General features: G+C 44.2%; 1 protein-coding gene across 8 annotated transcripts in view; it reads right to left on the bottom strand.

The window, feature by feature from the left end:
- BIRC6 (baculoviral IAP repeat containing 6) overlaps positions 1-18,946 on the bottom strand; it is a 252,420-nt gene that overhangs the window by 190,420 nt on the left and 43,054 nt on the right. For all 8 annotated transcript variants that reach the window (XM_044289277.1, XM_044289279.1, XM_044289280.1 and 5 more), the window contains exons 7-12: positions 17,035-17,257; positions 16,781-16,944; positions 15,377-15,435; positions 12,803-14,197; positions 4,001-4,150; positions 1,774-1,999 (exon numbers count right to left, since the gene is read on the bottom strand). In XM_044289277.1, coding sequence (XP_044145212.1) covers positions 1,774-1,999; positions 4,001-4,150; positions 12,803-14,197; positions 15,377-15,435; positions 16,781-16,944; positions 17,035-17,257 — 2,217 coding nt within the window. The remainder of the gene's footprint in view (positions 1-1,773; positions 2,000-4,000; positions 4,151-12,802; positions 14,198-15,376; positions 15,436-16,780; positions 16,945-17,034; positions 17,258-18,946) is intronic.

Here is an 18,946-nt window from a genome sequence, read left to right as displayed (position 1 = left end):
CTGGAATATCACAAAAAGGAAACAAGTGAACACAACAGATTTTAGAACTGAAGTAAACCAATGACCATACTACCTATGTGTAAGATTAAAGTCAGTAATTCCACCGTTGTCACATCCACTTCTCTTCTGGTTTCCAGTTGGAGTGCGTCACCACCAAGGGCAGTGCAGGTGTTCTCTATAGAGGGTCCAGTCATAAGCAGCAGAAGGATTCTGGGAATGACTACTGACCGCCCAGAAGAGAAGTGGACGTGACATCAGTGGAAGGAACGTCTTATTAGTTAGACGGGGTCAAAAACCACTGAACATAAGTTAAAGGGTTTCTACCACTTCGGTTTCACATATTTAGCTATCAGACACTAGCGATCCACTAGTGTCTGCTCTGCCCAACCATCCTAATATAATTGCTTTTAGGGCAGCCGTTTTGCAAAAAAAAAAAAAAAAGAACTTTTATTAATATGCTAATGAGCCTCTAGGTGCTATGGGGGCGTCATTAGCACCTAGAGGCTCCGTCTACCTTCAGAAACTGCCGCCGCCCAGCGCGTCCCTCCAGCCCGCCCATCTCCTCCTGAATGCGATCCTCCTTGTGAGCGCCTGTATTCGGCGCATGCGCAGTGAATGTCTGACAGCTTCCCTGCTCAGACATCTCCACTGCGCCTGTTCCTTGGAGCACTATGGCGTCATCGCGCAGGCGCAGTGGAGATGTCTGAGCAAGGAAGCGGTCAGACATTCACTGCGCATGCACAGAATACATACGCTCACAAGGAGGATCGCATTCAGGAGGAGATGGGCGGGCTGGAGGGACGCGCTGGGCGGCGGCAGTTTCTAAAGGTAGACGGAGCCTCTAGGTGCTAATGACTCCCCCATAGCACCTAGAGGCTCATTAGCATATTAATAAAAGTTCTTTTTTTAGCAAAACGGCTGCCCCAAAAGCAATTATATTAGGATGGTTGGGCAGAGCGGATCGCTAGTGTCTGACAGCTAAATATGTGAAACCGAAGTGGTAGAAACCCTTTAATATATAGAATATCTGTCTTTTTTCCTTATTACCACATATGCAGCAAGTTACCCAGGGTGCTGAGGCACAGGCTGGCTGTCATGATAACAAGGGTCAGTCTCGACTATTGCATGGGATCAAATAAACATAAGGTTAAAACGCCTGTATCGGAGTATCTTCTGATCCCTATCGTTACACAAGATGTTAAGCTGTACTCACAGCTTCTGGTCATGCTGGCAAAAGGGCCATTAAGGTGAACCGATGGTTTAAACTAAGGCAAAAATGTAAATTTCTTAGACATCTACTTTAAAAGGGTATTCCCATCAAATACAATGGGGGCATATTGCTAGGATAGGCCCCCATTGTCTGATAGGTGCAGGTCCCACCTCTGGGACCCTCACCTACAAGGAGAACGGAGTGGGGAGAGTTGTGGCTCCCCCCTGCTCCCATTAATTTCTATGCGGCAGACAGAAATAGCCAAGCCAGCACTTGTCTATTTTCGGCGGCCCCATTGAAATGAATGGAGGGCGGCTGCACATGCCCAATGTGCCCTCCGTTCATTTCCCCGCTCAATTCTCGTTGTATAAGACAATGGGGGCATATCCTAGCGATATGCCCCCATTGCATGTGATGGCAAAACCCCTTTAGAACTGAACAAGCCACATTGCAGGGATTATACATTTTTTTTTTTTTTTTTCTCTCCAGATAAAAGGTAAATCACAAATAGAATTATTACACTCAGAACTATTTTACATGACTGACTTAGAGCAGGAGAATACCTGTCATTCTGCAGTTTCCAAGTACGAGTGTGCTGGGCAGCATCGCCATGGTGCTGCTGGTGCAAATGTTGGGGATGGCGTCTTTGTTGTTGTTCCTGCTGAACTTCCACCCAGCATGGTGGCACAGTTGCAGAAAACCTTGGTATCAGAGTCTCAAAACGGGTTAGTTCTACTAAGCAGGTCAACATTTCCAGGGAGAATTGCTGCTCCACTAAAAGGTCCACACCTGAGGAGAAAATCCAAAAATCTATTAAAATAGCATACATAAAAATATTCAGCAGAAGAAATCCCATTTCAGCAAGCAAAACAAATCCAGACCGATGCCACAGATTCCTCAAAGTGTAACTTCCATTTTCTTTCTACTGTGTAGGGCCAGTGACAGGGAATGTTTTTGTATTATACATTATTTAGTGAATTTGTACACTTCTATGAGAAAAAACGCTCTGAAGTTAACCCTTGGCAGCGCGCTAAATATTAGTACTGAACTGTGAAGACACTGCAGTTCACTCCTGCGCCCTCACAGTCCCCCTCCTATACAGGCCTAAAACTGACCAAATATATATAAATATTGCTGTGTTCTGCCATCTCTACACTGTCCGTTGCGAGTACTGACAGTGTATGTAGCCTCTGTATCACCGGGATGCTAACTATGTAACCAGCCGCCAGGAAAGGCATGAGAGCAGGCAGTCGGCGATCTCTACTCCAGCTTCTCCTGGTCTCTCTGCCTTCTCAATAGTAAGTGCTGACTGCCCGCTCTGATGCATCTACTGGCTGCTGCCGGGAATACACAAAGAATATTCAGTGTAATGATGGCAGGAACACAGGGCACCATCTATACATACATCGATAAATAATCATACTTTTGTCCCCAAAAAGTGAAGTGGCAATGCGTCTTTAGTCCCAATGCTAATGACCGCTTCCATTATAGAAGCGGTCATCAGCATGTGGGAGGCGCGGGGAGTGGCGACGGAAGTGTTTCGCTGGCTCTACTCACCGTCTCTGGTATTCTTCCGAGCCGCAGGCTGGAAGACCAGGGAGCGTTAAGCAAGTGACAGCACCTTCCAGAACAAGCGAGGTACTTTTTTTTTATTTTTATGGCTGTTAAGGGTTCTGATCAGAGGACAATGAGGGTCTCATCCCAGGCTGATGGAGCTTGGAGTTCTGATTTTCCTCCTCCAAGCCCTAGGTGCATCTTATAGTCCTAACAATACAGTATATAGTATATTTGGTCAGTTTTCGGCCTATATAGGAGGGAGGCAATGAGGGCAGGAACTGAACTGCAGCGTCTTCACTGTTCAGTACTGCACTGTGTCTGAACTGGGAAGATAGATAATCCTTAGTAATGCTCATTTTAGGCTGAGTTCACATCAGCGTTCAGCCTTTCCGTTCTCCTGTTCCGTTATAGGAGTAGGAGAACGGAAAGGACGGATTCGGCACATGAGCCGAACGGAGCCTAAGCATAGACTATAATGGGGTCCATTAGGTTTACGCTCAGAAGAAGATTTTGTAGCAGAGACAAAAGTTGTGCGCGCAGGACTTTTGTCTCCGCTCCAAAATCATCTTCTGAGCGTAAACCTAACGAACCCCATTATAGTCTAGGGCAGTGATGGTGAACCTCTTAGAGACCGAGTGCCCAAACTGCAACCCAAAACCCACTTCATCGCAAAGTGCCAACACAGCAATTTAACCTGAACACCAATATCATATATCTTCATGTACTTTATCATTTAGCTATAATAACCAGCCTACATTCAATGTGATGCCTGTGCTGTTCATAGCATGTCCTGCACTATTGAATGGCAGGCAAATTCTAAGGCACACTGGTACACCATAGACTTTCTCCAGTGTGTGGGTGCCCACAGAGAGGGCTCTGAGTGCCGCCTCTGGCACCCGTGCCATAGGTTCGCCACCACTGGTCTAGGGGGTCTTTAGGCTCCGTTTGGCTCAGTTATGTGCCGAATCAGTCCTTTCCGTTCTCCTGCTCCTATACCGGAACAGGAGAATGGAAAGGCTGAACGGTGATGTGAACTCAGCCTTAGAAAGCACTGCTAAGGGGCAACTTTAGAGTGATTTTTCTCATAGAAATGTCCAAAATCACTAAATAAATTACTGTATATTACAAAAAAACATTCCGTATAACTGTAAACATTAGAAAAGATAAATGACACTTACACTTTAAGACAAATGGGCAGAATAAGTTGTGGTGCTTTTGCACACATGTACATACTTGTGATACCAGGACTTGAAGGGTTTGACAACGGCTTGATGCCTTCCGATAGCTGCTCTACCCCCTTTGTCAATGACCCATCAACAAGGATATCAGTTTCATCAAGATCATCACATGTTCCTCCAATTTGAAGAAAATGAAGTTCTCCACCTGAAAGAAAAGGGGAAGAAGGTGTCACAAACGAATTGTCAGTTCTGGCATAAGGCTAGGGCTACACGACGACATGTGTCGCACCAATGTTGCGCGTAAATTTTTATAATGATAGTCTATCGTGTAGCACTGCGACATGCGGCGACTGCTACACCATGGTAGCAAAAAATCCATCTAAGATGGATTTTTCTGCGACTGTCGCCTCACCAGTGCGACACCATAGACTATTATAAAAATTGTTGCGCGACACTGGTGCGACAAGATGTAGAGTGACATGTTGCAGTGTAGCCCTAGTCTAAAGCTGACAGAAGAAAATTGCACACATTTTAACCTCCTAACAGTCCTGTTAAAATTGGTAAAAAAAATAAAAAATAAAATAAACACTCCCAAAATATCACTTTTTTTATTGTAGATCTTTAATGCGTGTCTGCAATAAATCTTGGCGCACAACTCAGGGGACACTATTGCATTTTTAATCCTTTAGTGACTATTCATTTTAGCCTTCAGGAACAATGATATTTTCCCCCGTTTGTGTTAAAAAAAAAAATCCATATTTTTTTGAGGGGGGTTAGTTGTAGGTTTTATTAGGAACCATTTTGGGGTATATATAGTGTATTAAAGAACTTATTTTATTTATGGAGGAAAAGATTAAAAACAGCAATTTTTTACACTATTTTGTGGATTTTTTTTATGTTTAGTACATATATCTTATATAGTGGGCACTCAATATCTGGTACTACACATCAGGTACACTGTATTATAGATACAACACATTTATTCAAAATCATTTAGACAATGCAATTCAATGGGACATAATAAATTATATAAAACAATCACATAGTACATTTGATCACACTATATTCATTACACTGTAGTCAATCTATAATTCTTAAATTCATAGATCGAGAATATTACATGCATTACTAAATAGACCCCCTTAGTACATATCTCTCCCTTAGAAATAGGGATGCAGTGAATGCAACTGAAAGTAAAAGCAGGTTTCACCCACTCAAATTCTTACAGCGATTTCTCCTCTGTTTCTTTTAATAATGCTGTCACAATGCCATTCAAGTGCAGTGGCTGTGCTGGGTTACTCATGGTAAGGCAAGCTGTAGTAACCTGGCAGGGCCACTACTTTGAATTGAGCTGTGCTTGTCCCAGCATGCATGTTCAATATCAGGAAACTGGAAAACCCCTTTAGGGTCCATTCACACATCCGTGTGTGTGTTTTGCGGATCCGCAAAACACAAACATCGGCAATGTGCGTTCCGCATTTTGCGGACTGCACATCTCCAGCACTTAATGGAAAACGCCTAATCTTGTCCGCAATTGCGGACAAGAATAGGACATGCTCTATTTTTTGGGGGAACGCAATTGCGGGTCCGCATTTCCGGATCCAGGCAGCACACCGTGCAGCCCCATAGAAATAAATAGGTCCACAATTCCGTTCCGCAAAATGCAGAACAGAATTGCAGACGTGTGAATGAAGCCTAAATGGTGGTTTTCCAGGTTCCTGATATTGAACGTGCATGCTCAATATCAGGAACCTGGAAAAACCCTTTCATGGTGGTTTTCTAGAACTGAAACATGATGGTCTATCCCTAAACTTAGCCAGTGCTGCAATCCCTTTAATTAAACCGATTGGTGATGTGCTATGGTCAGATCCAACAATGAACCCCCCACCCCATTGCCTTTTAACCAGATATTGATGGCTTACTCAAAAGGATAGGTCAGTTATGGCTAACCTCCGACATCCAGCTGTGGTGAAACCGACTCCCAGCATGCTCCATTCATTTCTTTGGAGTTCTGAGAAAAGCTAAGCAAGTGTGCATTTTGGGAGTTGTAGTTTTACCACATCTGGAGTGCCGGAGGTGAGCAATCACAGAGATAGGTCATCAATATTACAGTCCGGGAAAATAAATGATGGCAGTCGTTATCACAGCTGCCATCACTGTGTACATAGGACTATTTTTTTAAATGGACCACATCCACATGTTGTCTGTTATTACTGCAGACCTATTCACTTGAATTGGTTGAGTCATGCGTGAAAAACCGGACCTAAACGGTGCACGCTGCACTTTAAAATTGACCCACTAACAATAACGGGCCAGTGTTCAATCCACATGCTGTCAGATTTACACTCTAGCACCAACCACATGGACATCCCTGAATGCACCCTAGTATCTTAGATGAACTCCTATTATGTTTAGTTTTTTTCTACATCAGAGAGTAGGAAAGAAACTAAATGTGCTCCCGGGGTCACTAACATGGCAATTGGTAGAAATTCCTATGACATAATTATGTAGCTACTAAATAGAGGACAAGCTGAAATGCAAGAAAGACCGGAATTAGACTTACCGGTAATTCTGTTTCCATGAGATCATCACGACGGCATACAAGGAGATTGACCCCTGACCTCTGTAGGGGCAGGAACAGAGAAAGATTAAATACCCTCCTCCCACCACCAACACCAGTGTTTCCAAAATCACACAGAGCAACCCGGTGGTGGAGAACAGTAAAAACAAGAAAAAAGGTATTACTCCATACCTTCTAGAGACCTGGGTAGGTCAAATAATTTGAATCAAGGGAGGGAATAACGTGCCGTCGTGATGATCTCATGGAAACAGAATTACCGGTAAGTCTAATTCCGGTCTTTCCATAGCATCATCACGACGGCATACAAGGAGATATAAAAAAATATATCAGTCAAGGGGGGGCTACAGCCTGGAGGACTTTCCGCCCAAAGGACAGATCAGATGATCTGGAAAGATCCAGGCGATAGTGCTTTATAAAGGTATGAATGCTGGACCAAGTGGCAGCACGACAGATTTCCTCCAGGGAAGCCCCAGCTCTCTCAGCCTGAGAGGAGGACATGGCCCGGGTGGAATGGGCCCTAATGTGGACTGGACATGTAAGATTTTGTAATTGATAACAAAAACTAATAGTTTCTTTGAGCCATCTGGCTATAGATGACCGGGAGGCTTTCTGGCCCTTAAGTCTTCCTCCGAAGAGAACTAGTAGGCTGTCCGACTTCCTAAACTTTTCCGTCACAGTGATATAGTTTAAGACTGCCCGTCTAACATCCAGAGAGTGAAATGTGGCTTCTTTGTCATTAGCAGGGTGTTGACAGAAGGAAGGTAGGGTAACTTCCTGGCTCCGATGAAAATTTGATACCACTTTGGGGAGAAAACCAGGATCCAGACGGAGAATTAATCTATCATCTAGAATACGGAGGTAGGGTTCCCTGATCGATAGGGCTTGCAATTCTCCTACTCTGCGGGCCGAAGTTATCGCAATCAAGAAGGCAGTTTTCAAGGACCATAATTTTATAGGACAGTCAGACATGGGTTCAAAGGGCGGTAAGGTAAGGCCTGTAAGAACGATGTTCAGATCCCAGGAAGGGACGCGAGCGGTGATCGTTGGGCGGAGCCTCGTCGCTGCCTTGATGAATCTTTTGATCCAACGATGACCGGCTATATCTTGGTCAAAAAAACAAGCCAGGGCTGAGATCTGGACCTTCAAGGTAGAGGGCCTAAGTCCCAGATCTAGACCTCGCTGTAGGAAGTCCAGTATTCTTTGGATGTTAGGTTTATGTAAATGTGGCGATTCATCCCCACTCCAAGAACAAAAACGTCTCCAGATCTTAAGGTAGATTGCTGACGTTACCTTCTTCCTGGAAGCTTTCAGAGTAGCAATAACTTCGTTTGATAGTCCCTGAAGTTTCAGGGTTTGGGACTCAGGATCCAAGCTGCTAATTTCAGAAACTGCGGGTTTGGGTGCAGAACTGGGCCCTGCTGGAGTAGGTCCTCCCGTACCGGAAGGGGCCATGGATCCTGTAGAGAGTCTCTGGAGAGATGAGAACCAACTTCTCTTTGGCCACAGGGGAGCGATCACAATCACCGTGGCCTTGTCCTGGAGAACTTTCTGCACCACCTTCGGGATTAGAGGAAGTGGAGGGAAGGCATAGCATAGATTCCAATGCCAACGGATGGCGAAGGCGTCTAATGTATGAGGCCTGTCCCTGGGGTTTAGGGAACAGAATGTTTCCACTTTTGAGTTGGCCCTGGTGGCGAACAGATCTACGTCGGGCAACCCCCATTTCCTTACCACTAACCTGAAGACTTCTGGACTTAGAGACCACTCTGTGTGATCGATCCTGTGGCGGCTGAGAAAATCTGCTTCTTGATTTAGTATCCCCCTCAGGTGAACTGCCGATACAGAGGCCACCTTCTGTTCTGCCCAGGCAAAGATCTTTGTTGCCAGCGCCTGAAGGGTTACGGACCGGGTTCCCCCCTGATGGGAGAGGTAGGCAATGGCTGTAGTGTTGTCCGATAGCACCTTTATATGATGATGACACAACATCTCCTCTGCCGCCCTCAATGCTTCCCAGACTGCTCTCAGCTCCCTGAAATTCGATGATTGGGATCTGATCGAATCTGGCCAAGTGCCCTGAAATATACGGTCCCCGACCTTTGCGCCCCAGCCGGACAGACTTGCGTCTGTTATTACCTGCAACTGGGGAGTCTTCTGCCAGGGATTTCCCCGGGATAGGTTCTCGTGGTTTTTCCACCAATTTAGGGACTGCAGAATCCGAGATGGAGGATTTACTTGGCGATCTAGAGAGGATTGGCACCTGTTCCAGACACTCAGTATCCAGGACTGAAGGGGTCTGAAGTGTATTTGACACCAGGGGACTGCCGGAATACAAGATGTCAGCAGACCCAGCATGCTCATCGCCTCTCTGATAGAGCAAGATCTTCTCTTTTGAAAGGACCTGACCTTTTGTTGGAGAACTGATATTTTGTCCCGAGGTAGGAACACTGCTTGCTTTCGGGAGTCCAGGATCATACCTAAGAAACGAACTTCCCTTGAGGGGGTGAGGACGGACTTTTCCTCGTTTACGATCCACCCCAGGTCGTCTAGGATGGAGAGAAAGACCTTCAGATTTGAATTGGTTTTGTTGCGACTTTCGCTGACCAGAAGGAAATCGTCCAAATAGGGGATTATCATGAGTCCCTGTCTTCGGGCGAAGGCAACCATCTCTACCACCACTTTGGTAAATATTCTCGGGGCAGACGAAATCCCGAAGGGAAGGGCTCTGAACTGGTAGTGATGGACGTTTCCTGATATATCCTGGATTGCAAACCGGAGAAAACACTGGGAGCTGGCGTGAATGGGAATATGGTAATAAGCGTCTCGCAGGTCTATAGTGCACATGAAGACGTCTTTGCTTAATAGAGGGATTGTAGATGTTAGGGTCTCCATCCTGAATTTCTGATAACGGATGAACTTGTTTAGAGGTTTCGGGTTTATGATCGTCCGAAAGGTACCTTCTTTTTTTCTGATTAAAAATAAAGTTGAATAAAACCCCTTGCCTCTTTCTAGAGGTGGGACCGGAGAGATTACATTCATCTGAAGAAGTTTCTGGACTCCTTGCCAAAGGTTCGTTTGGAACCGTGTCAGAGAAAATTTGTTTGGGGGTCTTGAAGACCACTCTATCTGATAGCCTGTACCGACTACCTTGGAAATCCAGGGGTTCTGGGAGATGGATTCCCATGATCCCAGGAATCTTGAGAGTCTTCCCCCCACTCCGGCGTCATTGCTTATCTGAAGGTTTCTGCTGGGAGAAGGACTGACCTCTCTTCCTCCTTTTGGGTAACTCCAACGCCCTGATTTCCCTTTTCCCCTGTAGCTCCTTTCTTGACCCGAGGGGGGGCGAAAAGGATACCGACGTTTGGAAGGGCGATCTTCCGGAAACCCCTTCTTCTTATCCGCGGCCTTCTCTAGGATCTTATCTAGCACCGGGCCAAACACGTATTCTCCGGAAAAGGGGATGGAGCAAAGCTTTAACTTAGATGTCTTATCCCCCGACCAACACTTCATCCAGAGGGCTCTCCTAGCTGCATTGGAGAGTGCTGCATCTCTGGCGGAGAACCGAACTGATTCGGCAGAGGCATCCGCCAGGAAAGCCGTGGCCGACTTTAAAAGGGGGAGAGACTCCAGAATCTGCTCCCTAGACGCTCTGTCTTTAATATGAGTTTCCAACTCTCCCAACCAAAGATACATGGACCGGGCGACTGAAGTAGCCGCAATATTGGTTTTAACGTTAAACATGGCCGCCTCCCAGGATTTCCTGAGGAGACTGTCCGCCTTACGATCCATTGAATCTTTGAGTTGGGAGGCATCCTCGAATGGAAGGGACGTCTTTTTGTTCACTTTGGCCACCTGTACATCAATCTTGGGAATTTCATTGAAAATTTTAGATTCCTCCGGATCAAATAGCAACCTATTTTTGAACGTTGCCGGGACTCCCAGTCGTTTTTCTGGGTCTGTCCACTCATCAAGGATCATATCCCTAATGCTTTCATTGATGGGAAACACACAGGTCTTCTTAACCCTCAGGCCCCCAAACATCTCCTCTTGTACCGAATGGGTACGTTGTACCTCCTCCACACCCATGGTCGACCTTACAGCCTTCAGAAGGTCGGACATTTCTTCCGTAGAAAAATAATATCTACGTCCATCGTCTTCTGAGTCAGAGACTCTCTCCCCCTCCTCCCAAGACTTAACAGAGTGGGCACTTTCCTCCGCAACGACTTCTATATCAGAGGGGGATGGGGATCTAGCCCGCTTCTTCTTTGGTTGCGGCAAATCGGGGGGATTAGCGGACAGGTGGGCCAGGGATGAACGGATCTCCTCCTGAATCATAGTTTTTAACTCCTCTTTTAGGGAGGGTGCCTCATCCCGTACGATATTTGAGATACAAGGCTTGCACAGTTTTTTGGGGTAGCCGTCAGGGAGTCTACTAGAGCAGGAGACACATTTGAGTGACTTCCCCATCTTTTTCGGGGTTTCTTTTGCCTAAAAGAGATGAAACGGCAAGTATAAGGGATATGGCCCACCAAGAGGAGGGTGGGGGGAGGGGGGGGGGCGGGGTGGATGTAGGAGCCTGCGCCCTGCCGTAGCTGCACTGAGCATGTAGCAAGAGCCCGCTCCTCCTCCCCCCCCCCTAATATCATCGTGGGAGAGGGGGATCAACAGACTCCCTGACCCATTCATAAATACCCCCGAAGGGGACTCACAGTTAGAAGTGCTGGCGGCGGCTCAGCTCTGGGGGACCGCTCCGGTACCGACATGGTCGCCTCTTCCGAAAGGTAAGGGTTCCGCACAGTGGGGGACCGATCCTGGGAGCGTTTGTCCGGAGCAGGCCTCGGTTTTTAAATTAAGCTCCACGCTGCCGCCACTGACGTCACTTCCGGGTCGCCGGCCGTGACGTCAAACATATGCGCCGGCGCGCACCCAGCTGCCGCGATGATGCCGGAAGGGAGACTGCGCCAGGGAACAGGCCCCGAAAATCGGGACGAGGTAGAGCCCCACACCCCTGCCCAGCGTTAGTACTGGACCGCGGGAGGGCAGGGGGACGCCATGCAGGATGCCGGCGATTTCTTAAGGTATCCACGCTGAATTCCAAGCTTCATCTCCCTGCATACAGGGAGACCTTTCTCTGCCCTGTCCTCTGTAGGGACAGGAAACACTGGTGTTGGCGGTGGGAGGAGGGTATTTAACCTTTCTCTGTTCCTGCCCCTACAGAGGTCAGGGGTCAATCTCCTTGTATGCCGTCGTGATGATGCTATGGAAAGGACAGTTAAGGCTACTTTCACGTTAGCATTTTTACTGCATCCGGCAGGGTTCAGCAAAAACGCTTCAGTTACTGATAATACAACTGTCTGCATCAGTTATGAACGGATCCGGTTGTATTCTCTTTAAAGGAGTTCTGCAGTTTGTTTAAACTGATGATCTATCTTCTGGATAGATCATCAGCATCTAATCGGCGGGGGTCTGACACCTGGGACGCCCGCCGATCAGCTGTTTAAGAAGGCAGCGGCGCTCCAGCAGCGCCACGGCCTTCGAACTGTTTACCGCAGGGCCAGTGATACTAGAACCCCTTTAACATAGCCAGGACGTCCATCATGAACTCCCCTGAAAGTCAATGGGGGACGGATCCGTTTTCTATTGTGTCAGAAAACGGATCAGTCCCATTGATCTGCATTGTGGGTCATGACGGATCCATCTTGCTCGGTATCCCAGGACAGAAAGCAAACCGCAGCATGCTGCTGTTTTCTCTCCGGTATGAGAACGGAAGGGAATGCATTTCGGAGCACTCCATTCTGTTCAGTTACGTTTTGTCCCCATTGACAATGAATGGGGACAAAATGGACGATGTGCTGCCCGTATACGGAATTGCGGACCTGCACTTCCGGGTCCGAAATTCCGTTCCTGAAAAAAAATAGAACATGTCCTATTCTTGTCCGCAATTGCAGACAAGAATAGGCATATTCTATTAGTGCCGGCGATATGCGGTCCACAAAATGCGGAACGCACATTGCCGGTGTCCATGTTTTGCGGATCCGCAAAACCGCTACGGACGTGCGATTGGAGCCTTATTTACATGTACAGTGGGGAAAAAAAGAAAAGTCACTCAATCGTCCGTTCATAGAGTGACTTGGACGTGCCTGCAGTTTACCAAAAAAGCAGCGGGATGCCCAAAAAAAGGTGAATGAGTTTGTACTACAAATCCAAACCTTTACATGAAAACCCCACAATTTGACACCACTTAATCACAAGCACTTGGCGCTTCACGTCCATTCTTACCTTTAGTACAGGCACATAATCTGTCTGTGCCCGAACAGTAGACAACTGATACAAATGGGTCAGCATCATCTGTTGCTTCCTTTTTCGGTGGATCCACTTTAGCCATGACTTCAAATGTTGAAAGATCTAAAATTTTCACAAATCCACCTTGCGTTGTTACCACTAAATGTCCTAGGCTATGCAGTTCCAATTTCTTCTCTTTACCACACAGATCTTTAAGAGTCAGTGGGGCGTCTTCTGAAGACTCCTCACAGTCGTCCTCTCTGTTATCTAAAATATCAGGTTGTAATAAAATAAGTGAGGTAATAGCATCCTGAGGGTCTTTAATATGCAAGATTTTTACCGGTTGCTCTTCCAGAGTCACTATTCTGGTTGTATAATTCATTTTGTAAATCAACAAGTATCCACCACTCACACTTCTCTGGACTGGTTGAATAATTAAAGGGTCGTGAACATCGGCTGAAGACTCACAGGGGATAACATTGATACTTGTTCCATTCACACTGCTGAGACAGTGCTCAGCTTCTCCTTTCCTTCTACTGCAAAGAGCTGAATTCAATTTGTTTAAATTATTCAAGGCCTCTACTTGATTTATTGCACTCAAGGACTCGGCAGGACATTTCTGTAAACCTATTAAGAGATGGACGCCATCAGCGCAAGGTATAATGGAATCTACACAGAGGTTCTCCTCCTCTGCAAACTTAGGCAGCCGCATGCACTGCACTAGAGTCCCAGGCTTAGGAACCATAGAAGTCCACTTGTCTGTGTCAGGGGACGTCAGACTGGCTGTGGCCTCAGCAAACTGCTGGATGTAAGTGACTGGGGGGTCTTGAAGAAGCAACTGCTCCTGGTTATCAAGCTCCATCTCAATGATTTGTGGGACAGTAAATCCATCATCGTGTAGACTTTTGCTCATAATATTGTTCATATGAGAAAAAAGTTTCCCTGCTTTTTCGTCAGACTCTTTAATGCTGTAAAGCAGTAAAACAGGTAGCGTCCTTTTCACCATAGGAGAGTTAAGATCAGAGTTCGTGCCAGATTCATTATCAGTGGAGCCCTGCTCTGAGGAGCTCTCACCAGGAGTCCTGCTTAAAGCATCGAGCGACCTGCGAGAATTGCTACTTGTGGGGGAGGAGACGGGGGACTTGTAGGTCAATAAACCACCAGTCAGTAAGCAAGAAAAGGGAATGTTGTGCTGTTCTAAGTGTTTTTCCTTGGTCTTTTCATTTTTACAACCAACTAAAGCAGGATTTGCTCCAAGTTCTTCTAAGTCCTTTACAGTATCTTCAAGAACATTAGCCACAATCTCCCACTGTAGCTTCTCTGGCTGCTGCAGTATACTAAGAGCAGTTATATCCAAGCCCATCTCCAGAGTTTCCTTCTGAGAAGTGTGTCCTGTGCAAGACAAACAATTGTGAGAACAAGGGAAAGACACAGAACACGCCTGAAATACTGGATTCATGAAACACTAAAATCAAACTAAAACAATCACTGTATAATGAAGTGTTTCTAAAATCAGCATGGGCACTTCATTCCTCGTCATTGTCAAACTCCTTGATGTCCATTTATGGCAACAATCAGGTTTACACGCAGAAGCGGAAAACTATCCCTATCTAGATAAATTAGAGAATCCTTACACAATTAAAGGGAACCTGTCACCAGTGTTATGGTGTCCTAAGGGCAACATAAATAAGTGACTTCGCTTAGCACAATGCTGGGTCACTTTCTTCAATTGACCCAGTCAATCTGCCAACATCTTGCATTGAAAAGCTCCAGCTGATAATGGATTAGTCCTGAATATTCATGAGCTCCTGACTCTCCCCGCCCACCTGCTGCTGAATGACAGTTTTTTTCCATATGAATCAGAAGCAGGTGGGCCGGGGAGTGGCTATAGCTCTGAATTAAATATACGCTGGACTCAAATCAGCTCATTAGCATGCGGCATCTTTGTGTGTATATTATGAGATAACCATCTGTCACACCAGTAAGTGAATACATCTAAGGCACTTTTTAGTAGTTAATGATTGTATATAATTAGTTACATTATAATCAAATATCCACATGACAGGTTCCCTTTAAGTCTACTTTCACACTCGCATTTTGGCTTTCCGGTTTTGAGATCCGTTCAGGGCTCTCACAAGCCGTCCAAAACGGATCAGTTTTCATTCTAATGCATTCTGAATGGAAAAGGATCCACTCAGTTTGCATCAGTTCAGCCTCCATTCCGCTCTGGAGGTGGACACCAAAATGCTGCTTGCAAACTGAGCCAAACGAAAGTCAATGGGGACGATCAGTTTTTACTGACACAATCTGGCACAACAGAAAACTGATCCGTCCTCCATCGACTTTCAATGGTGTTCAAGACTGATCCGTCATAGCTATGTTAAAGATGATACAAACTGATCCGTTCTGAACAGATGCAGTTGTATTATCTGAATGACGGATCCGCACAAAACGTGAGTGTGAAAGTGGCCTAAGAAGTGAACCGCGACGGCTGGAGGTTTAATTCACTTGGCTGGACATCAGGAGTAAAGTACAGAGAATCAGTCTTAAATGATAGTCTGTGTTTATTACCTGTTACTGAGTCAGATCTTGATCGCTCCTCACTATCTGAATCATCGAGCAAGTCATCACTAAAATAAAAACAAATTTATATCAAAATGTGAAGGAAAAAAAGAAAAAAGTTAACCTTTTCAGTACTGGAGGTTTTTTCGGTTTTATTTTTCTTCCCTAAATTACTTGAGCAATAACTATTTTATATATCTGTTCACATTGCTGTAGGAGGGCTTATTTTTTGCGGGACAAGTTGTATGGAACACAATGTAGTGGGAAGAAGTAAAAACTGTTTTACAGGTTTTGTTCACGGAGTTTCTCTTGAGGCAGAACTGACCCACGCCCTTCATTCCCTGGGTAAGTACGATTACAATGATACCCCATATGTATAGTTTATTATGTATTTATATTTTATATCTAAATAGTGTCAAAATAAATGTAACCTTTGAGGGAAAAAAAAAAAAAAAAAAGCTGAATCCCATAACTTTTTTTTAAAGTTGTATCTACTGAGCAGACAATCTGTAGTTTTTATAGATACCATTTTGGAGTCTGTGCGATTTTGATCACGTTTTCTGAAATTTTCTATTGTCTATATTGTCTATATTCAAATTGTCTATTTTGACCTTTTTTCCGGTTACGTCATTCGCCGTATTGGAAAAATATTTGTATATATTAATAGTACGGGCGCTTTTGGTCATGGTGATACCATATTTTTTTGTGTTTTTTAATACGGAAAGGGGGTGATTTATATTTTAACTTTCATATTTATAACTTGTATTTTTTCTATATTTCAATTTTTTTTTATTGTTTGTAATGATTTTGAAGCTCACATATGAGCCTATAAAATCTGTTTCTTGATTTTGAACAATCCTGTATTTAAAAATGCGTTTATTACCGTCTACTGCTCATTTACACCTTTATTTACCGCGGTCGGCATTATTGCTCATCGCGGTAATTAGCCGCAGGTCTCTGCTGTTTGAAACAAGTTTTCATATGTAAACACTTTGGGGCAAGAAAGATCAAAACTGGAGTAAGGTAGAACTGGCGTAGCTGCCCAAAGCAACACATCAGACTCCACCTTTCATTTTCAAACAAAGCTCTGAAAAATGATAGGTGGTGTCTGATTGCCATGGGCAATTAAGCCAGTTTTCCTCTAAATGTCCCCCTCTGAGCCCACACATTTCAGATTTGCAGGTAGGGATTTGAAAACCACATCCATATTAAAAAAAAAAAAATAATGCTAATTTTCAAAACAGCATGTCAATTTTGTTGAGGATTTATAACAGATTTTATCCCTTTAATACACTAGAGCAAAATTTACAACAAAAAATCCTCTGCGGATTTCTCCTAACTGCATTATACATTTCTTCTTCATTGCACTGATGCAACCTGTCAGATTATAAAACACACATATAATAGTCGTACCTGTCTCCCTCTAATTTTGGAATATCTGAACAACTGGATGAATCTTCTAACCAAGCAAGTGTTGGTCTTCGAGTTTCCACCGCGGTAGTGCTCGAGTCACCAGCAAGAGCTAGGAGCTGAACTATTGCAGGGTCATATGCGTTTACCTCAAATTTTAAGTGCACCTTAAATAAAAAGAAAGAAGATGAAACACAGCATTAAACACTAAGCAGTACGCCGTTACTGATTAAAACACGGAATTGTAGAGTCAATACCTTCATAAGTTTAGATACATCCCACACACAAATTTTTCCTCTTTTTGTTGCAGCAGCTAGAAAGTGTGGACAGTTCCCCACCCCAAAACAGGAGATTCTATCTGTGCCATCTGTGCAGGGAAACTGGGCAGGACATGTTGCAAGAGTAACCGAGAGGGGTACATTCTGAGTATGTTCACCTTTCACAAAAGGACAGTTTGGGGAATGTCTCTCGTGTTCAGACCTTGAGGGGGAAAAACAAAAATTATTTAAAATGATCTTAATAAGCATTACCTCCCGTGTGTCCACTTTCATACATAACCAATAGTAAAAAAAAAAAAAAAAAATACAGAAGGAATACTAACCCTATAAATAAAGAATTGAATGACAAAAAATAAATAAAAAAAAATAAATAAAAAAATAGACAGGAGATACAGTGGCTCGGCTCCTACAGTTTTGGTCAGTCTGCAGGATTTCATGAATGCTCCTAGAAATCCTGAAGACAACACAATGGGTTTATCTCCTGTTGATCTCTTCTATATTGGCTGGAGATCAACTGAAGGGGTAGGGCTGCAAAATGGGCGAGGGGTCAGTGACTCCTGCTACAGCCAGACACAGACCAGTGAGGAGGAAAAGGGAAGAACATGGCTGACCTTATGAGACAAAGAAGATTTCTTTATATAGTTTTAATTGTAATATTCAACAAAATAGGATCAAAAGAAACTGGGAAATTAGGGAGGAATTTGAGAATTTTTTTAAAATTATGTACGTTTAGCGTTCCTTTAAAGGAAAGGTCTCACTGTAATTTTTTGTCCCCTCGAAACTAGATAGCAACACATACTGTTTTTCCTATCTGTTTCTATTTTCTGTTGCAATTTTTTTAATTTGATTTTTGGAACAGGATTATGGGGGTGGCCAACAGCATTGTTAGAGGATTGCTTTGCAGCAGCCACATGGGCCATAACCACAATAGATTGGAGGGACTCATTAACTTCTATGGGAGAGTTTTCTAGGCAGCTCCAGAGGACAGGAGGGAGCTGATAAGCTTTGACAACCACTTGCTGTGAATGGTGGATCCTATGTTATGCGTATATAGGCGTGTTATTCCAATACTGCCTGTAATGAGCAGATTACTGCAGTAAAGTGATCTGTACAGACCAAGAAGTGGCGCCTATTATGAGGCTTAGTAGCCATTGCAAAAAGTGTAGAATTATATAGGTTGTGATATATATATATATATATATATATATATATAGATAGATATATCTATCTATCTATCTATCTATCTATCTATCTATATCTATATCTATATCTATATCTATCTATATATAGATATTGACAGGAAAATTAAAAATAACCACCAAGAATTCTTTAACATAAAAATGTGATACGTCATTTTCTGATGACACATTCCCTTTAAGTGCTTGAAGTAGGTACATCCTATTCACTTTAGTTTAAGTTCACACTATCGATTTAAGTGATAATTCTGATTATTGAGTCTCTGTATATCATTTAAGGCTACTTTCACACTAGCGTTTCTTTCCGTCATGGGATGCGGAGCAATTTATATTTCCAATTCACTTAGCAGAGAGCTGTACGATTTTGCAGAAAGTGTATGGAATTTGTATGAATCCATACACCGCTTACTCGGAAAGCAAAGCAGAGCCGAACAGAGAAAAAGAGTGGAGCTAAATGTGTATGGAATCATGGACCTTCTACAAATCCATACTCCACTTTATAAAGGTAGCAGAGGAGAAATGAACACAAATGAGGGGGAAAACGGTTGGACAGTTAGATCTCACGCTTTGTGAGAATCTCAACACCTGGACCCCCACCGATTAAAACATTATTTAATCTTTTTTTCCCCCCGATTTCCTACTTGGTAATTACAAGCTAGGTAGGCTAGAAAAGACTTGATACAGAATAATATTTC

The sequence above is a fragment of the Bufo gargarizans genome, chromosome 4 (genome assembly GCF_014858855.1).
Source record: "Bufo gargarizans isolate SCDJY-AF-19 chromosome 4, ASM1485885v1, whole genome shotgun sequence".
Lineage (NCBI taxonomy): Eukaryota > Metazoa > Chordata > Amphibia > Anura > Bufonidae > Bufo > Bufo gargarizans.
This window is presented reverse-complemented; position numbering and strand designations above follow the sequence as displayed.